Source organism: Scyliorhinus canicula, chromosome 2 (genome assembly GCF_902713615.1).
Source record: "Scyliorhinus canicula chromosome 2, sScyCan1.1, whole genome shotgun sequence".
Lineage (NCBI taxonomy): Eukaryota > Metazoa > Chordata > Chondrichthyes > Carcharhiniformes > Scyliorhinidae > Scyliorhinus > Scyliorhinus canicula.
In genome coordinates this window covers 133,617,448-133,638,731 of record NC_052147.1, presented here as the reverse complement: position 1 = coordinate 133,638,731, position 21,284 = coordinate 133,617,448, and the positions used below count along the sequence as shown (strand labels likewise).

Below are 21,284 nucleotides of genomic sequence, written 5' to 3'. Positions count from 1 at the left end.
GTTGATGCTGACGGGTGTGTACAGTACTTTGCTTCTTGATGTCAATGACCAGCTCTTTAGTTTTGCTGGCATTGAGGGAGAGATTGTTGTCGCTACACCCCTCCACTAGGGGTGCCTTCAGCCAGATGGATTAACTTAATCCAGATCATAATCCACCCATATTTAGAAATATTTTTGGACACACGACTTCCGGTGGCGGCTATGAAGGAGTAAGTCACACATATGGTGGCTACCACTCGGGTCGGACTTTTAGGCCTTTTCCCCTGATTTTTTTACCGGACCTGATTTGGAAAATCGATGATAGAGGCAATTGTGTACTGGATTCCCACATCGGTGCATGGAGAGGCGGACAAGATGTGCTCGCAAAGGCAGAAACAAACAGGCAGAGAAGGCTTGGGCTGAAGCTGCAGTGAGAGAAAGCATGGCAGACGACCACTCTGGCTTGTCGACCCAACAGTCAACGTTATCCAGGAGGGCTTCGCCAAGCAGAAGCAGGGCTGCTTAGACCCGATTAAAGAGTCAATTGCGCGGCTGGAGCTTAGATTGGATGCTCAAGATAGGACGATCCAGAAAGTAGAGAAGGCGCTGGCTGACCAGGAGGAACATCAAACTGCGATTGTGTTTGAGGTGGGGATGCTGAGAGACCAACAAAAAAGGCTCCTGGAGAAGGGGGAGGACCTACAGAATAGGTCCCGCCAGCAGAACTTGAGAATCGTTGGGCTCCTGGAGGGGTCTGAAGGAGTGGATGCAGGAGCATACATAGTGGGCATGTTTGAAAAGCTGGTCGGGGAGAGGACATTCTCCCGACCCTTGGAGGTGGACAGGGCTCACAGAGCGCTCGTGAGGAAGCTGTGAATGGGAGACCCCCCTGAGGGCAACGGTGGTGAGATTCCACAGATATTTGGACAAGGAGCGTATTTTACAATGGGCCAAGCAGACGCAGAGCTGTAAATGGGAGATCTGCAGATCTATCAGGACCTGAGTGCGGAGGTGGCCAGGAGAAGAGCGGGGTTCAACCAGATAAGGTTGCCCCTTTTTAAGAAAAAGGTGAAGTTCGGACTGCTGGATCTATTTCGAGTCGCCTGAGGAAGCGCTGGACTTTGCGAAAAGTAAAGGGCTGGTGGCAGACTGAGAACTTTCAACTTTGCTGCAACGTTCATGTTTAAAAAAGTTTCCCATTTTTCGTTCTGTGGACGTTATTTGTAATGCCTTCTGTATTGATTTGGGGCCAGTTGCAGAGCTGAGTGAGTTAAAGTTTACATTTGCACTGTTGGGGGATAGAGGTTTGTTTTGTTAGATGCTGGATCTTTTGCTTGATCTTTTCTTTGTTTAGCGGTTTTTTTTCTGTCGAGCAATTGTGTTGGGATTGTCTTTCATTTGAATATGGATGTAAGGGGTAGGGGGGGAGCGAATAATAGGTGGGAGAATGTCTGGCACCAGGGGTGGGGGCCAGCAAGCTAGCTGGGCGGGCTAGCTCACAGAAGTGGAGTGGGGGGGTGAGCAGATGTTAGGCTTATCGAAGGGGTCAATTTACTTTGTGCTGTTACTCGGGGAGGGAGTGGGGGGAAATGTTCTGCTGACAAGGGAGGGACTTTTGCTGAGGGACAGAGAGGAGGTCGGGACGGAGGCTGCCTAGGGGCGGGCTGGAGACTGGCCTAAGAAAGGGGTGGCTGATCGGCGAAGGGTGGGGGGGGGGGGGCGATGAGCCCCCCAACAAGGCTGATCACCTGGAATGTATGAGGGCTAAATGAGCCGGTCAAAAGGGCACGTGTGTTCGCGCATTTGAGAGGACTGAAGGTGGACGTAGTAATGCTACAGGAGTAGCATTAGAGTAGCTGACCAGATTAGATTAAGGAAGGGATGGACGGGTTTTTCACTCGGAACTGAACTTGAATACTAGAGGGGTTGCGATCCTGATCAACAAGCGAGTGGTGTTTGAGGCGGGAAGAGTAGTTTCGGATGTGGGAGGCCAGTACATTATGGTCAGTGGGAAACTGGAGGGGTGCAGGTGGTATTAGTAAATGTATATGTGCCAAATTGGGACGATGTGGAGTTTATAAAGAGGATGCTGGGAAAATGCCAGACCTGGATTCGCATAAGTTGGTCATGGCAGGGAACTTGAACACAGTTATTGACCCTGTTTTAGACCGGTCAAGCTCAAAAACGGGCAGGGTGCCGGCAATGGCAAAGGAACTAAAAGGGTTCAGGAGCAAATGGAGGGGGGTGGACCCATGAAGATTTGGGCAGCCGAGAGTGAAGGAGTTCTCCTTCTACTCTCGCGTGCATAAAGTGTACTCCCGGATTGATTTCTTTATTCTGAGCAGGGTTCTACTGACGGGGGTGGTGGACACGGGGTACCCGGTGATCACTATCTCAGACCATGCCCCGCACTGGGTTGACGTACAGGTTATGAAAGACAGTAACCAGCGCCCGCACTGGAGGTTAGATGTGGGACTTTTAGCTGACGAAGAGGTGTGCGGGAGGCTGAGGAAATGTATTCAGAACTACCTGGAAGTCAATGACACGGGGGAAGTTTCGGCAGCGGTGGTCTGGGAGGCATTGAAGGCGGTGGTTAGAGGAGAGCTGATCCCGATACGGGCCCACAGGGAGAAGGCAGACAGGGCAGAGATGGACTGACTGGTAAAGGAGATACTACAGATCGACAGGAGGTATGCGGAGAACCCAGAGGCAGGGCTTTCAAGGGAACGGCGGAGGCGACAGGTGGAGTTCGGCTTGTTAACCACAGGGAGGGCGGTAGAGGAGCTGAGGAAGGCGAGGGGGGTGAATTATGAGCGTGGAGAGAAGGCCAACAGAATGCTTGCACAGCAGCTTAGAAATCGTTCTAAGAGGGAGGCAGCCAGGGAAATAGGGAAAGTAAAGGATGGAGACGGGAACCTGGTGGGAGACTCCAAGGGTGAATAAGGAGTTTTATGGTCGGCTATATGAGTCGGAACTCCCTGCTGGTCCGGAGGGGATGAGGCACTTCCTAGTGGGGCTGAATTTCCCAAAGGTGGACGGGGAGCTGGTAGAAGAGCTGGGGGCCCCAATCAGGATGAAAGAGATAGTGGAGGGTCTGAAGACCATGCAGTTGGGTGAAGCCCCGGGGCCGGACGGGTACCCAGCGGAGTTCTTTAAAAAGTTAGTTGGGATATTGGGACCACTGCTGATGAGGACATTCAATGATGCAAGGGAGCGTGTGGAGCTTCCCCTGACGATGTCACAGGCCACGATTGCGCTGATCCTGAAGCGGGACAAGGACCCAGAGCTGTGTGGGTCCTACAGGCTGATATCCCTATTGAATGTAGATGCCAAACTGCTGGCCACAATTTTGTCCTCGAGGATTGAGGACTGTGCACCAGACGTTATTGGGGAGGGCCAGACAGGGTTTGTTCAGGGAAGGCAGTTGGTGGCCAGTGTAAAAGGTTGTTAAACGTGATAATGATGCCCCCAGAAGGTAGGGAGGTGGAGGTAGTGGTCATAATGGACACAGAGAAGGCTTTTGATCGAGGAGAATGGGAATATCTGTGGGAGGTGCTGGGACGGTTCGGATTTGGGCAGGGCTTTATTGACTGGGTCAGGTTGCTGTATCAGGCTCCTGTGGCGAGTGGGCGGAGGAATAGGACAACTTCGGACTACTTTAGGCTGCACCGGGGATGAGATAGGGATGCCCCCTCTCCCCACTGTTGTTCACGTTAGCCACAGAGCCACTGGCAATTGCACTGAGGGCTTCAAGGGGCTGGAAAGGGCTGGCCCGGTGGGGGTGGAGCACAGAGTCTCGTTCTCCACGGGTGACCTGCTCCTGTATGTATCGGACCCAGCAGAGGGGATAGAAGAAATCATGAGGATTTTGGGGGAATTTGGCCGGTTTTCAGGGAATAAACTAAATATGGGGAAAAGTGAGATATTTGCGGTCCAGGCAAGGGGACAGGAAAAGCGACTGGGGGAACTGCCGTTTACAGTTGCAGGGGGAAGCTTTCGGCACCTAGCCATCCAAGTGGAGCGGGGATGGGAACGGCTGCACAAACTAAATCTGGCCCGACTAGTAGACAAATGAAGGCCGATTTTCGGAGGTGGGACGCACTCCCGTTGTCATTAGCTGGGAAGGATGGATGGGGGGTTCTGGAGATGGCAGAGAGCAGGGATTGAGAGGATGGGAGATGTGTTTGCAGAGGGGAGCTTTCCTAGCCCGAGGAAGCTGGAGGAGAAATTTGGATTGGCGAGGGGAAACCAGTTTAGGTACCTGCAGGTGCAGGACTTCCTACATAGGCAGGTTTCAACCAAGGGGGATACAGGACAGGGTAGTTTCCAGAGTGTGGGTGGGAGAAGGGAAGGTCTCCAACTTCTACAGGGAACTCATGGGGTCAGAGGGGACGCAGACGGAGGAACTGAAGTGCAACTGGGAAGAGGAGTTGGGCGGAGAGATAGAGGATGGTCTCTGGGCGGACACGCTGACAAGTCAACACGCCCACAACATGTGCCAGGCTCAGCCTGATACAGTTTAAGGTTGTTCACCGGGCTCACATGACAGTCGCCCGGATGAGCAGGTTCTTTGGTGTAGAAGATAGGTGTGCGGGAGGACCAGCGAACCATGTCCACGTGTACTGGACATGCCCAAAGCTCAGGGGATTCTGGCAGGAGTTTACGGATGTCATGTCTATGGTGTTAAAAACAAGAGTGGCACTGAGTCGAGAGGTGGCGATTTTCAGGGTGTCAGAAGATCCGGGAATTGAGGAAGAGAAAGAGACAGACGTTCTGGCCTTTGCGTCCCTGGTAGCCTGGAGACGTATTATTAGCTTGGAGGGACTCAAAGCCCCCGAAGTCGGAGACCTGGCTATCTGACATGGCTAGCTTTCTCTGTTTGGAGAAAATCAAGTTCACCCTGAGAGGGTCAACGTTCCCCTGAAGGTGGGAACCATTCGTCGACTTCTTTGCGGAAAATTAATCGTCAGCAGGAGGGTTAGCTTAGTTTCGTGTACAGGGTTAATAAAGGTGGGACCTGTAAGAGAGGAAGACAGCTTTTGCACTCTGTATATAAATTCATGTACATTGTTTATTTTATTGTTGTTGTAAAACAAAAAATACCTCAATAAAATGTTTATTAAAAGAAAAAGAAATATTTTTGGAGCCAGGGGTGATTCATGCCGTGGGACCTGAAGAAACTGGCAAGACTGGATCCTCCGAGATCGGGCACCATTTTTAAAGGACACACCAATCTCAGAATAACCCTACAGCACCTTTTCAATCAAACTAACCCCCCCCCCCCCCTCCCCCCCCAAACAATCGTTAGCAAGTTCATCCCAATCACTGGCAAGTTTCTCCCGAATCGCTGGCAAAGACCCTCCCCCTGCAAAATGAGCGACACCCTGCTGTGAAATCGCCAAAGGCCCCCGCTTTTAGGACTGCCCTACAGGTTCTCCCTCCTTCAGGCTCTGCCCCTTGTCAGTGCCAACTTTGAACTGCCCCTGACACCCTGGCACTGCCAACCTGGCACTGCCAGGGTGCCAGGGGCATCACTCAGACAGAACACTTGGTCTTCCTAATGTTGACTTCAGAAAAAAAGAAACCCAATAGAACGAACTATGGTTAGAAACAACACCCGCTCTTTCTAAGAAGGACTTCAGAACAAAGAAAAAGCCTCTGAAAAAGCTGCGGTTAGAAACAAAATCCGTTTCGGGCAATACGGTGGCGCAGTGGTTAGCACCGATGTCTCACGGTGCCAGTGTCCCAGGTTCGATCCCAGCTCTGGGACACTGTCCGTGTGGAGTTTACACATTCTCTCCGTGTCTGCGTGGGTCTCGCCTCCAAAACCCAAAGATGTGCAGCGTAGATGGATTGGCCAAGCTAAATTGCCCCTTAATTGGAAAAAAATTAATTGTACTCTAAATTTATAAAATAAAAGAGACAAAATCCGCTTGAGTTAATGAACCGTGAAGAGCTATAAAAATAACAAAGCTAATCGCTGCTTTGAAATAGCCTGGTCCTATCAATCAAGAGACTTGTAAAAGGTAATGGACTGTGAAATTGAATTTAAACAATGTAGTTCAAAGCTTCTCAGCAAGCCCAGTAGCTTGAAAAGGTTAAAGGGAAATGAAATTGAATGTGAAAGAAGCACTTCAACGGTTGCCAACACATCAATGGGAAGACGTTTGCCTTCATCTGACACATCTTTGAACCTGACATGCTGGGAGAGAGCTTAGAGATTTTCAAAGCTACAGCGGGAAGACTTTCAACACAATCCCCATCCCAGATAAGACCCCTGACCTGAAACCTTCCAACCCAAGCATCCACCTCCCGTCCCCTCACATCCACTGAAGGATCTCCCTTGGCAACCTGGAGGAATGTGTATGGAGCAGGTACTCACCCCTGTGCTCCCCCTCAGTGTCCCTGGTGCCTGGTCCCTGCTTTTAGGACCAATGGTGATTCATGCCCATGGGATTTCCAGCTGCGGGGGTGGTGGGAAGGCGGGAGCATCGCGAGAGGCTGCAGAATTCTACTTAAGTCTCGCTAATGAGTTCCGATCAAGTTCTCGCTGTTTCAGGGCGAGAATCTGATGTTGCCAGTGGGAGCAGGCTGGGAGACTCTCAACAGGTTTGACACCTGATGAGAATCCCATTTTGAGCTTCATGCCCGTTTCAACAGGCCAGCGGGAGTCCTGGCTTGGGCAAAAGGCCTTGAAGAATCATCCCCAGGATATTGAAATGTTGTGACTGGAATAGTATAATAGAATATATTGGAATATATAGTAAATTGAATATAAGGAAATCCAGTGCTCAGAATATAGTGCATAGACATTGTATGATAGATTGCTGCTCAATATCATAGTTGGTAACACTGAAGTTAATTTGCTTGTTTTGCAGTGTGATTTGCAGCCTTAGAATGAGAGCAGTGAAGTCTTGAAAGCATCTGATGACCAGCATCCAAAGTGACCACATTTCTTAAGTGTCATGTGAGTGTCCCTTTAAGAAAGCTTTTTGTCTTATCATATGGCTTCCGTGATGTCATTGTGTGGCTCTGTGAGCTGTTTTACTTTCAGATTTGACTGCTGTGGACTCGGGGAGAAAAAGGTGTTTTGTTCCTATCTCCCTATTTTCAATTTACATATCTGTTCCGGTAAAAACCACCTTGGTGGTGGCTTCAGATTTAGTTTGCTTCCCGGAAGGGTTTAAACTTGCTGGTGAGACAGGGTCAGAATCTCCGGGAAAGCCATTCTTATTCAAGTGAGAATGCAGAGTGCTGGGCCACGTCCTTAAAAAGGGTTTTTTTGTTTTATGGGCTTTTGTTTTTGAATTGGAACATATGGGGGAATTCATTAAGTGTTGTACATAGATTACTCTAGCTGTGGGGTGTCTTTATGTTTGTAATTGATAAAATTCAATTAAATGATTGTGTTTATATAAATGTTAACTAAGTTCTGAGAATAAAGCTTGTTTGATTAAAGTGTCTGGGAAGACTGTCGAATCACACCTCAAGTGAAGGCTGTTGTGCTCATCCTAGTGTCAGGTGGTTGTACCTTTAAGAAATGAGTGTTTATCAAATGGCTGCAGTGATATCAGTGTGTTGGTGGAGCTGGGCTGTCTGTCTTTCACTTTTGTTTTGAGCTGGCAGTTGCAGTGTGCTTTTGGTTTCGTTTTCAGAGGTGGAGAGCTGCATTCAAAGCAAGCAGCTGTATAATGATCTCTCTCTCTCTCTTCAAGCTAAGGAGTGTCTCCAGATCATTGATGATTTCAAAGTAATTCCTGTTTATGTACAGCATTTCAACCTGCTGTCTTTATTTTAAAAAGGATGTAACTTATGATGTTGTTCGGTAAGTTATTAAGGGTTATCTGTAGTGTACTGTATCTTTTGGGGAGTGGTTAGGGTTGGTAGTTGATGAATTGGATAACAACCAGGATGAAAAATGCTCTGAACTTGTCTTTGTGTGGCAGAGAGACCATCCATTAAATAAAAACATACAAGACAAGATAGAGGGAAGAGAGAGGGGGGGCCTTGAAGACCAAAAATGTGAAAGAAACCATTTGTGCCCCCTATCGTCCTGACCTTAACATGGGGAGTATAATCCATGATAAACTACAAAACAATGTCTGGTTTATTGACATTTTATATAACAACTTGCCCTGACTTTGCCTCAATAAAGTCAACTCACAACAAAGCTTTGCTTCCAAATGTATTCCTGCCTTAAAAGGGTGCAAAAACCCCAAATCCTTACACAAACATGCTGCCCCGGGTCATCTACACTTGTTAAATGCTACCCCCAATACCTGCCTGGTGACAGTTCCAGCTTGATTTCAGCTCTTCAGGCTGACGGGTTACATTGCAACTCCTGTTTTAAACCTTGCAGCTCGCCTGGTGAATGCAAATAAAGATGGGGCCAGAAAATTATGGGAGCCTGTGAGGGACTCCTTCACCAGCATGGACAGCAGTTCAGCCTGTGCACTTCATCATTCACTTAACTAAAAGGCAAAATGACTTCAATTGAAAAATGTATCAAGTGGTTTTCTTTTGACCATTTTGTGCCCAATTCCACCAGCAACTGAATGGAGAACACGGGGACCCCAGGTGGGAGTAGAGGAAGAGGGGTTGGTGAATAAGAGGAGACAGACTTCCTTTTGTTACTTACCTTTTCAGCTGAAAGACCGCATTTAGAAGCCACATCTGTTATCCAACTCTCAGTAATAGCAATTGCCTGGGGCTGTCCAAATGCGCGAAATGATGTGTTGGATGGCAAGTTAGTCCTGCAAGCGAAGCCAGTCAGGCGGAGATGTGGAATGTGGTAGCCACTATCCATGTTAATGAGGACCTGCTCCAGAACCTGTTACCAAGAAACCAATACAGCTATTTTCTCTCTACATTTATCCAATATACACTTCCATTAATCATAGCCAGACTCTCCAGACCAGCATACAGTATGGTACCAGTAGGTAGCACTCTTGAAGAATGGAGTTAGATGGCAGCTTATCAGATCCTTATGACATGTCAAAGCATAACAGTCCAACGAGAGGCCTTGAAGAGCCACTCACATGTGGACAAATCCAGCAGCCATTGAAGTACAGCAAAGAACAAATGTAGTGAATGGCCAGTGAATCTGCTATTGATGTGGTTTGAGGACAAATGCCGCTGCAGGACATGAGATTGTCATCATTCACGAGAGGGCAGTGGAAACCAAGGTTTAACATCGTTTCTGAAAATCAGTGGGCTGGATTCTCTGCTTCTGAGACTAAGGGCTGGATTCTTCCGCCCCACCTACTGCAACATTGTCACGGGTGAGACATGGACAATGGTAAAGTCCATTGACCTCGGGCAGGATTCTCCGGTCACCAGGCTGGCACAGGCAGAGAATCCTACCCTAACTGTTGACTCCAGGGCAGGATTCGTGGACCTTCACGGCAGCAAAACTGGCGCCTAACCTGGACCAATTCAGCAACTATGGAGGGGCTTGTGCCACGTGGAATTCAATCGATTGCAATGATAAATAGTGCAGGATTTGCCAGATCCGTGATTGACATTTGGGAGGCAAACTAGCTGCAGCCGCATATACACATTAATCCCCAGACACACTCATCCCAGCCAACAAGGTGGCATTGGTTGTGCTGTAGCACGCCTATACAGCTGATGGGTTGGCTGGGGCCAGAGGGCACTGGGGGTGGTGGCCTGGGAGACATCTATTTGACCCGTGGCCCATTCACAGTGGGCAGTCAACGGCGTGTGTAGCTGCATGGCTGCCCTGCTGGCTGCGGCAATGGTGTTCCGTGTCTATCCACCCCGACCCCACAGCCCACCTTGTTGCCACGCCCCACTACTCCCCTGGCCCTTTGCAGAAGACCCCCCCCCACCAGCAGTGGCACAACTGTCAGCAAGCTATGGCAATGTTGGACGCTTTCCATACCTCCTTTCTCTCCCTCAGCAGCTATGACACCAGTTTTACGATTTTTAAAAGCACAAGTGAACCGTGCTGTCTGGAATTCGGCCCATTAGAGATGGTGAATCATGGAGGCCCCGGAGAATGCCGGTCTGGTGTGCTAATGATACACCAACGGAGTTCACTGTTCGTGCGTTCTGTAACGCATTGACGCCGCTGTCAGGGCGACGGAAAGATGTGATTTGGTGTGAAATCGGCTCCCACTGCAATTTTTGACGTCGGAATGGATTTTCCTCCCAATCACGAGTCCGGCGTCGTCAAACGGAGAATCCCGCCCTGCATCTTTCACACTCAGCATTACCTCAGCTTGATTTTATGCTAATTGTGGATTTGAATCCTCAATCTTTTACTCTTTCATCAACAATATTATGGGCTTGATTCTCCATTTCAGTGGCTAAGAGCCGGTGCCAGCGGAGTATGTGTGGTCTTTTACAACCAGAAAATCAGCGTGAAACCCTCTCCGATTCGGGACTGATGAAGGGCTAGCACCAGGTGAAAATCCCACTTCCCGCACCGAAAACTGCCGGAGAATGGCCGGGTCCCGGGCCACACATGCGCACGGCTGACGACCTGCAGCGCTCGTGCCATACAACATGGCGCCGGCTATGCGCAGACCCACCCCGCCATCAATGACCTCACAGCCCACCCACTGGCCACCCCCCACCAGCACCCCCAACCCTCGCAGAAGCGACCTCAGCCAGCGGCACAGCCCCCGGCCGAGTGTGCCACCGCTGGACACAGTCCACAGCCTCCACGTGTGTCTTGCGCAGTCGGGAACTCGGCTCATTGGGGGCAGAGCATCGCTGGGGGGCCAGCCGATGACACATCCAAAACTGTTGCAACGGCGCGCAGAGCACATTGCACTGACCCCATTTCAGAGGGGGCTGACCGGCCCCGATTTTGCCATCAGAGCCCAATCTCCGCCCAATCACCGAACACAATTTTGGGGTCGGGCAACGGAGAATCCCGCCCTATATTTCTCTCAGTTTTCCTTTTTGTTCCTTATAAATTTCAAATATCACTTCCACACTCATCGTCCTCCTCATTTACTCTCTACGCAAAGTCAATTTCTCACAGGATCCCATAACTATAACTCTTCTATTCCCTTTAGTCTTCCACTTCTGCAATCTACAGGCTACGACTAAAGCTTAATGTCCTCCAGATAACCACTTCCTGATTTATCTTGTCATCTTATTTTTCAACCTGGAAGATATCTGGTGCGATTCTCCGGAAAAAACTTCCAAATTCATTTGTGGCGAATTTTCAGGTAGTTTCCCGCCAGCTCTGCCGAGAGTTCCCCACCACTATTCAATGACACTTAGTCATTTTTTGGGGGCCCTGGGAGTTTCTCACTTGTTTAGCCCACACTTTTGTTTAGCACTGAGGAGCTGAACTCCGAGAACGGGCCACCAATTTGAAAGGGTGCCCCGATCTCCAAGTGAGCTTGCAGGTCCCTCACCCATGGACAATGTCATCGCCCTCACCAACACACACACACATGAGCACTACCCCACACCCCCAAGTGATGACACCCCACTATGGGGTCCCTGTGGGCCCCCCTTTTCAGGCCCACCAAGTCCCCTTACAGCACCCCCTCCCTTCGAGGACCCCCACCCGTCAGCCCAACCTCCCAAAGTCCCCTAATTACCTGCCCTGCACATGCCCACCCTTCAACCCCCCCATCACACTCCACGGATGGGAATGGCCCCCCTCGGCCCAGACTCTTGGCAGTGCTGTTCGCCTGGACCATGTTTGCTGAACAGCGCCCGGCTACGGCCTCATTGAGGAGGCCAGAGAATCAAAGGAAGCCAGTGGATACTGGGTAAGTTCGCTGAAGTGTGGGTGGGATTCGGACTCTGCCTGGTGGGACTTGAGTGAATCCCGTGAGGCGTGAAGACTGTCGGGAAACCCGCGCGAGGTCTCTCCCGGGATTCTCAAGGGAGAGCACAACATGGCCGGTGGATCGTGCGGTTTGTGTACCAAGGGCTTTGATCTTTTATGTGGGATTCTCATTAGAAATCACTGTGGACTGGGGGGGGGGGGGGGGGGGGGGGGGGGGGGGGGGGGGAAGAGTCCCATTCCCCCCTTGAGTTTGAGTTTTCGAGGGAGGTTGGGTCGGTTTGCTTCCCCAGTTCAGCCCTTGTGGGAGGGATTTGTGTTCTGTCCTGTGGGTGGCCCTCCTGCCCACTCTTTCTCTATTCTTCGTGAGCTCCCCTCCTTCCAGGCAACATTTCTACCCCCCCCCCCCCTTCCCAAGCTATCACACCCCTCCCCCCCCCCCCCCCCACTCCCCTGGTTGGCTGCTGGTTGCAAACAGGTCTGCGAAAAGGCTTGTGAAATTATTCCACGTGCCATGGAATCTCTCCTCAGACCCTCTTACCTCAAAAGTTATATTTTCAATCCTCATTTGGTCAGATCAGAGAGCCATTCCGAGGCCCTGGGTGGCGCTGACGACTTCCAACCGAGCAGAAGTTAAACTCCGCCTGCTGATCAGTGAAGCGAAGGCAGGACGTCCGTCCCCTTCCCTGTCCAGAGCTATGGATGCTCTGACACCCCAAAGACAGGAAGAAGTCTTACAACACCAGGTTAAAGTCCAACAGGTTTGATTCAAACACGAACTTTCGGAGCGCTGCTCCTTCCTCAGGTGAATGGAGAGGTATGTTCCAGAAACATTTATATATACAAAGTCAGAGATGTCAGACAATGCTTGGAATGCGAGCATTTGCGGGTAATCAATTCATTACAGATCCAGAGATAGGGGTAACCCCAGGTTAAAGAGGTGTGAATTGTTTCAAGCCAGGACAGTTGGTAGGATTTTGCAAGTCCAGGCCAGATGGTGGGGGATGAATGTAATGCGACATGAATCCAAGATCCCGGTTGAGGCCGCACTCATGCGTGCGGAATTTAGCTATAAGTTTTTGCTCGGCAATTCTGCGTTGTCGCGTGTCCTGAAAGACCGCCTTGGAGAACGCTTACCCGGAGATCAGAGGCTGAATGCCCTTGACTGCTGAAGTGTTCCCCGACTGGAAGGGAACATTCCTGCCTGGTGATTGTCGCACGATGCCCGTTCATTCGTTGTCGCAGTGTCTGCATGGTCTCGCCAATGTACCACGCTTCGGGACATTCTTTCCTGCAGCGTATGAGGTAGACTACATTGGTCGAGTTGCACGAGTATGTGCCGCGTACCTGATGGGTGGTGTTTCCACATTTAATGGTGGTATCCATGTCGATGATCTGACATGTCTTGCAGAGATGGCTCTGGCAGGGTTGTGTGGTGTCGTGGTCACTGTTCTGAAGGCTGGGTAATTTTCTGCAAACAATGGTTTGTTTGACATTGCGTGGTTATTTGAAGGCGAGTATTGGGGGTGTGGGGATGATCTTGGCAAGATGTTCATCTTCATTGATGATGTGTTGAAGGCTGCGAAGAAGATGTCGTAGTTTCTCCGCCCCAGGAAAGTACTGGACAACGAAGGGTACTCTGTCAGTGGTGTCCCGTGTTTGTCTTCTGAGGAGGTTGGTGCGGTTTTTTGCTGTGGCGCGTTGGAACTGTCGATCGATGAGTCGAGCGCCATATCCCGTTCGTACGAGGGCATCTTTCAACATCTAGAACATAGAACAGTACAGCACAGAACAGGCCCTTCGGCCCTCGATGTTGTGCCGAGCAATGATCACCCTACTCAAACCCACGTATCCACCCTATACCCGCAACCCAACAACGCCCCCCCCCCCCCCCCCCCCCCCCCCCCCCTTAACCTTATATTTTTTAGGACGCTACGGGCAATTTAACATGGCCAATCCACCCAACCCGCACATCTTTGGACTGTGGGAGGAAACCGGAGCACCCGGAGGAAACCCACGAACACGCGGGGAGGACGTGCAGACTCCGCACAGACAGTGACCCAGCCTGGAACCGAACCTGGGACCCTGGAGCTGTGAAGCATTTATGCTAACCACCATGCTACCGTGCTGCCAAGTCTGTAGGTGTCTGTTATGCTCCTCCTCGTCTGAGCAGATCCTGTGTATATGGAGGGCTTGTCCATAGGGGATGGCTTCTTTAATGTGTTTCGGGTGAAAGCTGGAGAAGTGGAGCATCGTGAGGTTATCTGTGGGCTTGCGGTAAAGCGAAGTGCTGAGGTGACCGTCCTTGATGGAGATGAATGTGTCCAAGAATGCAACTGGATTTGGAGAATAGTCCATGGTGAGTCTGATGGTGGGATGGAACTTATTGATCTCATCGTGTAGTTATTTCAGTGATTCTTCCCTGTGGGTCCAAAGGAAAAAAATTTCATCGATGTATCTGGTGTATAACATCAGTTGAAGGTCCTGTGCGGTGGGGAGGCCTTGTTCAAACTTGTGCATGAAGATGTTGGCATATTGAGGTGCGAATATGCCGGCATCTCCACATCATGGACCCCAAAGACAGCCACCGGTGGGCACGGCTTCATCTCAACCCCCAGCACCCTGGACATAGCCTCGAAGAAGGCCGTCCAGAACTCTCTTGAGTCTGGGGCAGGACCAGATCATGTGGGTGTGGTTGGCCAGGCACCTCTGACATGGCTCACACTCATCCTCCACCTCCAGGAGGAACCCACTCATACGTGTCTTGGTAAGGTGTGTTCTATGCACTACCTTGAGCTGCATCAGATTTACCCAGGTGCAGGAGGAGGTGGAGTTGACTTTGTGCAGCACCTCGATCCAGAGTTCTCCCCCTCTCTCCATGCCCGTTTCGTGCCCCATTTCAGTCTGGTATTGTCCAGTGGGATTCTGGCCTTTTCTCTAAGTCGTCTGTCGATGTCACCACACTTGGCGTCTCCTAACCAGTCCAGCCCTGTCCAGAAATGTGTGTGCAGGTCTCTGGGGGACCGATTTTGTCTCCTTGCGGAGAAAGTCATATAGCTGCAGATATCTAAGCTTGTTCCCTTCCGGGTATGGGAACCTCTCTGTGAGTTCCCCTAGGGTCGGCAGTATGTCCTCTATTCACTGACCTCGTTATGCTTGAGCGCAAGTGTAACGAGGTCGGAAGATTGCGCCCAATATGTTTTTTTCCCTTAGATTAATGAGCCGATATTTGAAATCCATGCAAATGGAAAGAGGAGCCACCATGGGTGGAGGCTGAGATGCGTTACAAACCATCCACCCGCTCCCTGTAGTGACAGGCCCAGGAGATTTCAACTCTCTCCAAACCTCATTGAAAATTCCACCTCGGACTGTCACGGAAACATGATGGGAATCACCACACGGTCGGTGGATAGGACTGAAACTCTGGGTGGGCGGGGGCAGGGACTGCAAAGGGTGAGGGGGCGTGGAGGGGTTAAGAGTAGGGTTCCGAAGCTCATTGCACTCAGGAAAAAGAAGCCTGGCGAGGGGGGGCCTTAGGTTGTCTTGTGAGGGCCAGAATGATATTCCCACTCCTGCCAGACCACAAGATAACAAAGAACGAGTCATAATTTTGTTTGTTTGTTTGACTCCTTTCCTGCCTCCAATATCTTTTACTGGCAGCTTCAGCAATGGGTGTCACTGCTGTGATCTGCAGTTAATATTTTGTCAAGATCATAAAACCCCAAAATTGAAATACTGAGGACGCAGCAGGTACTCTGACATTGTTGAAAACACAGCACTTAAAATGTTGCTCGGCAAGAATACATCAGGAAGCGGTAGAAAAATAGGAGCAGGAATAGGCCATTCTGCCCTTCGGGTATGATCCGCCATTCAACATAATGACTGATCCTCTATCTCAATGCCATACTCCAGGTAATCACCATTTCAACCAAGTGTGCACAGTGTTAAAATTGACCTTTACAGGTTTAACTGTACAGAGGAGTTTAATTCAACCCATCTCCCTTGTGCTCTCTCTCTCAGAAGGTCAATATCCCTAATCTTCCCTATTCAACCTATCACCACTGAGCTTGTCAATGGTTCAACCCCTGGTGTTGACCACATTGGAACTTACCTCTAAAGTGACATCCAGTTCATTTCCTCCGTTGCCGTAACAAGTCACCTCCACAGCGATTATTGTGCCATCGGTCATGTAACCGACCTGCATAGAAAATATCACTATTTAGATGTCTTTCAAAATCTCATGACCTTACAAAATGCTTCACAGCCAATTAACTACTTTTGAATTTTTGTCACTCTTGAAATGAACAAATTCTTCGCCGACAGGAAAATATCTATTTTCTTAAGGATGATAATGCCATCCGTCAACTCTGGAAAGAACATGTTGAACAATTCCTCAACTGTGAATCCCGGTCATGTGGTAAAAGCCATGGTGAACTGTCATCAGTGGGAGAGCTGCAACAAGCAATCAAACAGGTGAAAAACAACAAAACCTGTGGTCCCAATGGTATTCCAGCTGTTTTCAAAGTTGGAGGACTTATGCTTACTTCAAGACTCCAAGCATACATCCGACAGATTTGGGAGGAAAAAGAACTGCCCCCAGACTTAAGGAATGTAACCATAGTAACTATCTTCAAGAAGGGAGATAAAAGGGGCAGCACGGTGGCCTAGTGGTTAGCACAACCGCCTCACGGCACTGAGGTCCCAGGTTCGATCCCGGCTCTGGGTCACTGTCCGTGTGGAGTTTGCACGTTCTCCCCGTGTCTGCGTGGGTTTCGCCCCCACAACCCAAAAATGTGCAAAGTAGATGGATTGGCCACGCTAAATTGCCCCTTAATTGGAAAAAAATAATTGCCTAATCTAAATTTATTTTAAAAAAAAGAAGGGAGATAAATCATGCTGTGGGAACTATCAAGGTATTTCTCTCTTGTCCATAGCAGGGAAAGTCCTGACACACAATCTCCTTAATCATCTACTTTGTGTGGCTGCGGAAACCCTCCCAGACACCGTGTGCTGGATTGAAGTGTTCATGCCGTCGTGAAAACGGTGAAGTTCCACGACGGCGTGATCGGTTCCACAGCTGCAGCGATTCAACCAAAGGGGCTAGCACGGGCATATTGGAAAACTCAGCATGCTGTTAACGGACCAGCAGCCTATTCACTGGTTCCGTGATTGACATGATGCTGCACATAATCCATTTTCCCCCTCCCACACACACGCGTGGCAGCCAACATGACCGCAAGGAGAGCAGCGCCGCGCTTCCGGGGTGCGGATCTCGAGACCCTCCAGGATGCCGTGGAGGAGAGGAGGCTGCTGCTGTACCCCAGACTGCGACGGAGGTCATCAGGCACCACCGTTCGGCGTGTCTGAACAGAGGTGGGAGCCGCCGTCAGCACCGTCGCGGTGGTGGCCCAGACTGGAGACTAGTGCGGGAAGAAACTGCGCAACTTCCTCAGGGTGGTCAGGGTGAGTACCCAGCGCTGTGGCCCTGGCACCAAGCACCCTACCCCCCCCCCCCCCCCCCCCCCCCCCCCCCCCCCCCACACACACATGTGACCCGGACCTCCTCCCTCTCTCTTCCACCCCCCGGGGGACAGCCGGACCCACACCATGACCCAATGGCAGCAAGCATGCCAGCCACAATGGCCGGGTGCCCTGGCCACTGATGCCGTCAGATACCCAACCCCAAGGCTGCATGCGTCGGAACGTCTAACATTGTTTGTGTTTGCTCCCCCTGCCCGCCCAGGACAAGGCTGCGCACAACCACTGGGAGTGGGAGAAGACCATAGGAGGATCACCAGACCTGCATCTCCTCACCGTGCCCAAGCAGAGGGCACTAGACATCGTCGGCGGTCCGGAGGAGAGGGAGGTCGCCAATGCGGAGGTCAGCGGCGCGCCACAAAGTGAGACCCCCTGCCTGGTTTCGGGTTCCCATGGAAAATGCGTGCCCGCCGCAATCCCCCACATCCCACACCCCACACCCAAACCACCCTGACCCCCAAACCCCCCTCACCCCACATCCCACACTCCAACGCCCCCTCACCCAACACCCCAAGCCCCCCTCACTGCACATCCCAAACCACCCTGACCCCACACCCCCCACATCCCACAGCCAACTCCCTACACCCCCACACCCTACACCCCCCTCACCCCACATCCCTCTCATCCACACCCAACCCCCTCACTCCACACCCCAGAGCCCCCTCACTCCACATCCCACACCCAACCCCCTCACCCCCCCACACCCTACACCCCCCTCACCCAACATCCCTCTCACTCCACTCCCCAGAGCCCCCTCACTCCACATCCCACACCCAACCCCCTCACCCCCCACACCCTACACCCCCTCACCCCACATCCCACACCCAACCCCCCACACCTCACACCTCACACCCAACCCCCCTCACCCCACATCCCTCTCACTTCACACCCAACCCCCTCACTCCACACCCCAGAGCCCTCACCCCACATCCCACACCCAACCCCTCACACCCCAACCCCCCTCACCCCACATTGCCCACCCAACCCCTCACACCCCAACCCCCTCACCCCACACCCCTCTCACTCCACATCCCACACCCAACCCCCTCACCCCCCACACCCTACACCCCCTCACCCCACATCCCACACCCAACCCCCCACACCTCACACCCCAACCCCCCACACCCCTCTCACCCCACACCCCAACCTCCCTCACCCCACATCCCACACCCCCCTCACTCCAGACCCTAACCCCCCCTCACCCCACATCCCATACTCTCCTAATCCCAGACCCCAACCCCCCTCACCCCAGCCCTCACCACACTCACTGGTGTGTCCCACACAGTCATTCCGGTACAGCAGGTGGAGGTAGGAGCAGCTGAGGGAACGGACGGTCGGAGAGCAGCCAGGCCCCAGGAACCAGCTGCTGTCCAGATGGGTCCCAAGCTCCTAGAACATCCAGTCCCAGCCACAGTGCAGGTGCAGTCAGAGACCCAGGGACTACATGAGGGGATGATGGCCGTCTTCTAGCACCTGCAGGGGCAAGTGCAGGAGTCCATCCACGTGCAGGAGTAGGGGGTGGTGCCGGTCATCCGGCCATCTAAGCTGAAACCGCACGGGTGGCGACAGCGGTGGAGGCAATGTGGGCGATGGTGTCGGACATGGATCAGTGTGTAAAAGCAAATTACCGTGTATGCTGGAATCTAAAACAAAAGAGAAAATGCTGGAAAATCTCAGCAGGTCTGGCAGCATCTGTAGGGAGAGAAAAGAGCTAACGTTTCGAGTCCAATGACTCTTTGTCAAAGCTTTGACAACGTTAAAGTGAAACTGGCCATATTAAATGAATGTATTGACATTATGTTAGCGAGTTAGTGTGAGAAAATTAAGTGAGTCGATGTTAAGTGAGGATTTGCAGTACTTCTTTACACTTGGAATCTACAGTTTAGTTTGTTTGTGTTCTGATTTCTGACCTTGTATTTGCCGATGAATGGATGGCGACCCCCGGTGATCAACATGTCTTCTCCTCTCTCCAACACCAAGCGTACCGAGCGGCCTGTCCTGCAGCACACAGAGAGCCACCTCAAATCAGACATTCCCCCGTGACTCACAGAGCAAATGTTACACAGGACTTTAATAGCTACACAGCTCACTTTTATATGGATCTCTCTCTCACCACTCTGGCTAAAGTTCTACACCTCGATTACTGTGTAGGAGCTGGTTACCAGCAGGAACAGGAGTGTTACCCTTCCCACAATGTTATACATGGGCCCGATTCTCCCCCAAAATTTCGAAGTTAATTTGTGACGGGTGTTTCAGGCAGTTTCCCGCCAGCTGTGCCGGTGAATTCCCCACTGCTATTCAATTACACTTTTTTGGGCCCTGGGGTGTTTCTCAAGGCTTAGCCCACACGTAGAATTTTTTTTAGCACTGAGGAGCTGAACTCGAGATCGAGCCACCATTTTGAAAAGGTGCCTAGATCTCTAAGTGAGCTTGTGGGTCCCCCATACTTCCCACCCATGGGCAATGTCATCCACCCCACACACATGGACACTACCCCACACCCCCAAGTGAGGACACTGTGCTATGGAGTCCCTGGGTACCCCCTCTTCAGGTCCCCCCAAGGATCCTTACAGCATGCCATCCCTTCTAGACCCCCACCCAACCTCCTGGAGGCATCTACTTACCTGCCCTGCTCTCCCCCACCCTTCAAACCCACCCTCATTTCGTGGGTATGGCCCCCTCTCACACCCTTGGCCTTGGTAGTGCCACCCTGGCACCTGGGAACCTTGCACCGGCTCCCAGGCAGTGCTCCTGCTGGCTTAACAGTGCCACCAGGCACCTTGGTAATGTCAGGGTGGCAGTGCCAAGGTGTCCACTTCTAGGGGGAGGGCCAGGGGGCCACTCTGCACTTACCATGACCACCCTGGGGTCTCCAATGGCCTGGGAGACCCCCCGGGTGGTTCCCCGCCTGGTCCACATTTGTGTGTACCAGCACTGATCGGCGCCCGGCTTCTGCGTTGCTGGGGAGGCTGAGGAATTGCAGGAGGCGGTGGATCCCGAGCAGGTAGGTCGTAAGTAGGTTTACTTCTGCCAACGTCATTCGGTCCCGCCCATTTGGGGCGGCGCTTCCAACTTCAACGTTTCGCGGGACTTCAGAGAATCCCAGGAGGTATGGAGCATGTCGCGAGGCTTCCTACAAGCCTCTCCCGGCATTCTCCAGGCACGTTGCACTCAAGCGAGAGCACAACGCAGCCGGAGATTTGCGCCCGATGTCTAATGAAACCTCGAAATCTCGTGTAACATGATACCACCTAGACAGACCAAACCATTAAACCTGATGATTTGCACCATTGGAAAAGGAAGGCTTCAACTCAACCATTAGCCCACCACCTCCAAACCCCCGTGCCCCGGCCCCAGTATATATTAGGGCTGCAGAGTGGTTCTGAAGACCATTCCCAAGGGTAGCGCACGTCAGGAACCTTCATGAGCTGTTATAGGACAGCCAGGTAGTAGGCGTTTGGCAAAAGTTAGAACTTGTGAAGTCGGGACAAATAACAGAGTAGATCACAATTGGATTTAGTAAGAGTAAAAGATCATTTATTCACGTTGGTAGAAAGTGGATCCACAAGGATCATTGTTGGATGACTATTATTTGTCATCTACATTGATGATCTGGTTTTAGGAGTAAGTTACACAGGGCGTGATCTTTCCAAGAGGGAACAAAGTCCTCTAACAAGCGCATTTAGCCATTGTTTACCGGCACTCGCAGTGCCAAGGAACACGTGGCTATTCAATGCTATTCATATCGAATAAGGGGCCTGAGGACACACATAGCCCTGTTTTTTAACAAGGGGGGGAACTCTGCTCGCCGGAACTGCCCATTGTAGTGAGAGATTCGGACGCATCAACAGTCCCCTCTGGCCTTATCGCAACATGGGAGGTTCCCTCGGCCTGCCTCTTCGAACACCCGCGGTGAGCAACCCCAGCCCAATCGTGAGCTCACAAAGAATGCCAGCTTGGCACCAAGATGGCACTGCCAGGGCACCACCCT

At 51.4% G+C, this 21,284-nt stretch overlaps 1 protein-coding gene across 2 annotated transcripts in view; it reads right to left on the bottom strand.

Moving 5' to 3' along the window:
* LOC119958476 (aldehyde oxidase 1-like) overlaps positions 1 to 21,284 on the bottom strand; it is a 267,334-nt gene that overhangs the window by 50,523 nt on the left and 195,527 nt on the right. For both annotated transcript variants that reach the window (XM_038787024.1, XM_038787034.1), the window contains exons 23-25: positions 19,204 to 19,291; positions 15,867 to 15,953; positions 8,618 to 8,809 (exon numbers count right to left, since the gene is read on the bottom strand). In XM_038787024.1, the coding sequence (XP_038642952.1) occupies positions 8,618 to 8,809; positions 15,867 to 15,953; positions 19,204 to 19,291 (367 nt within the window). The remainder of the gene's footprint in view (positions 1 to 8,617; positions 8,810 to 15,866; positions 15,954 to 19,203; positions 19,292 to 21,284) is intronic.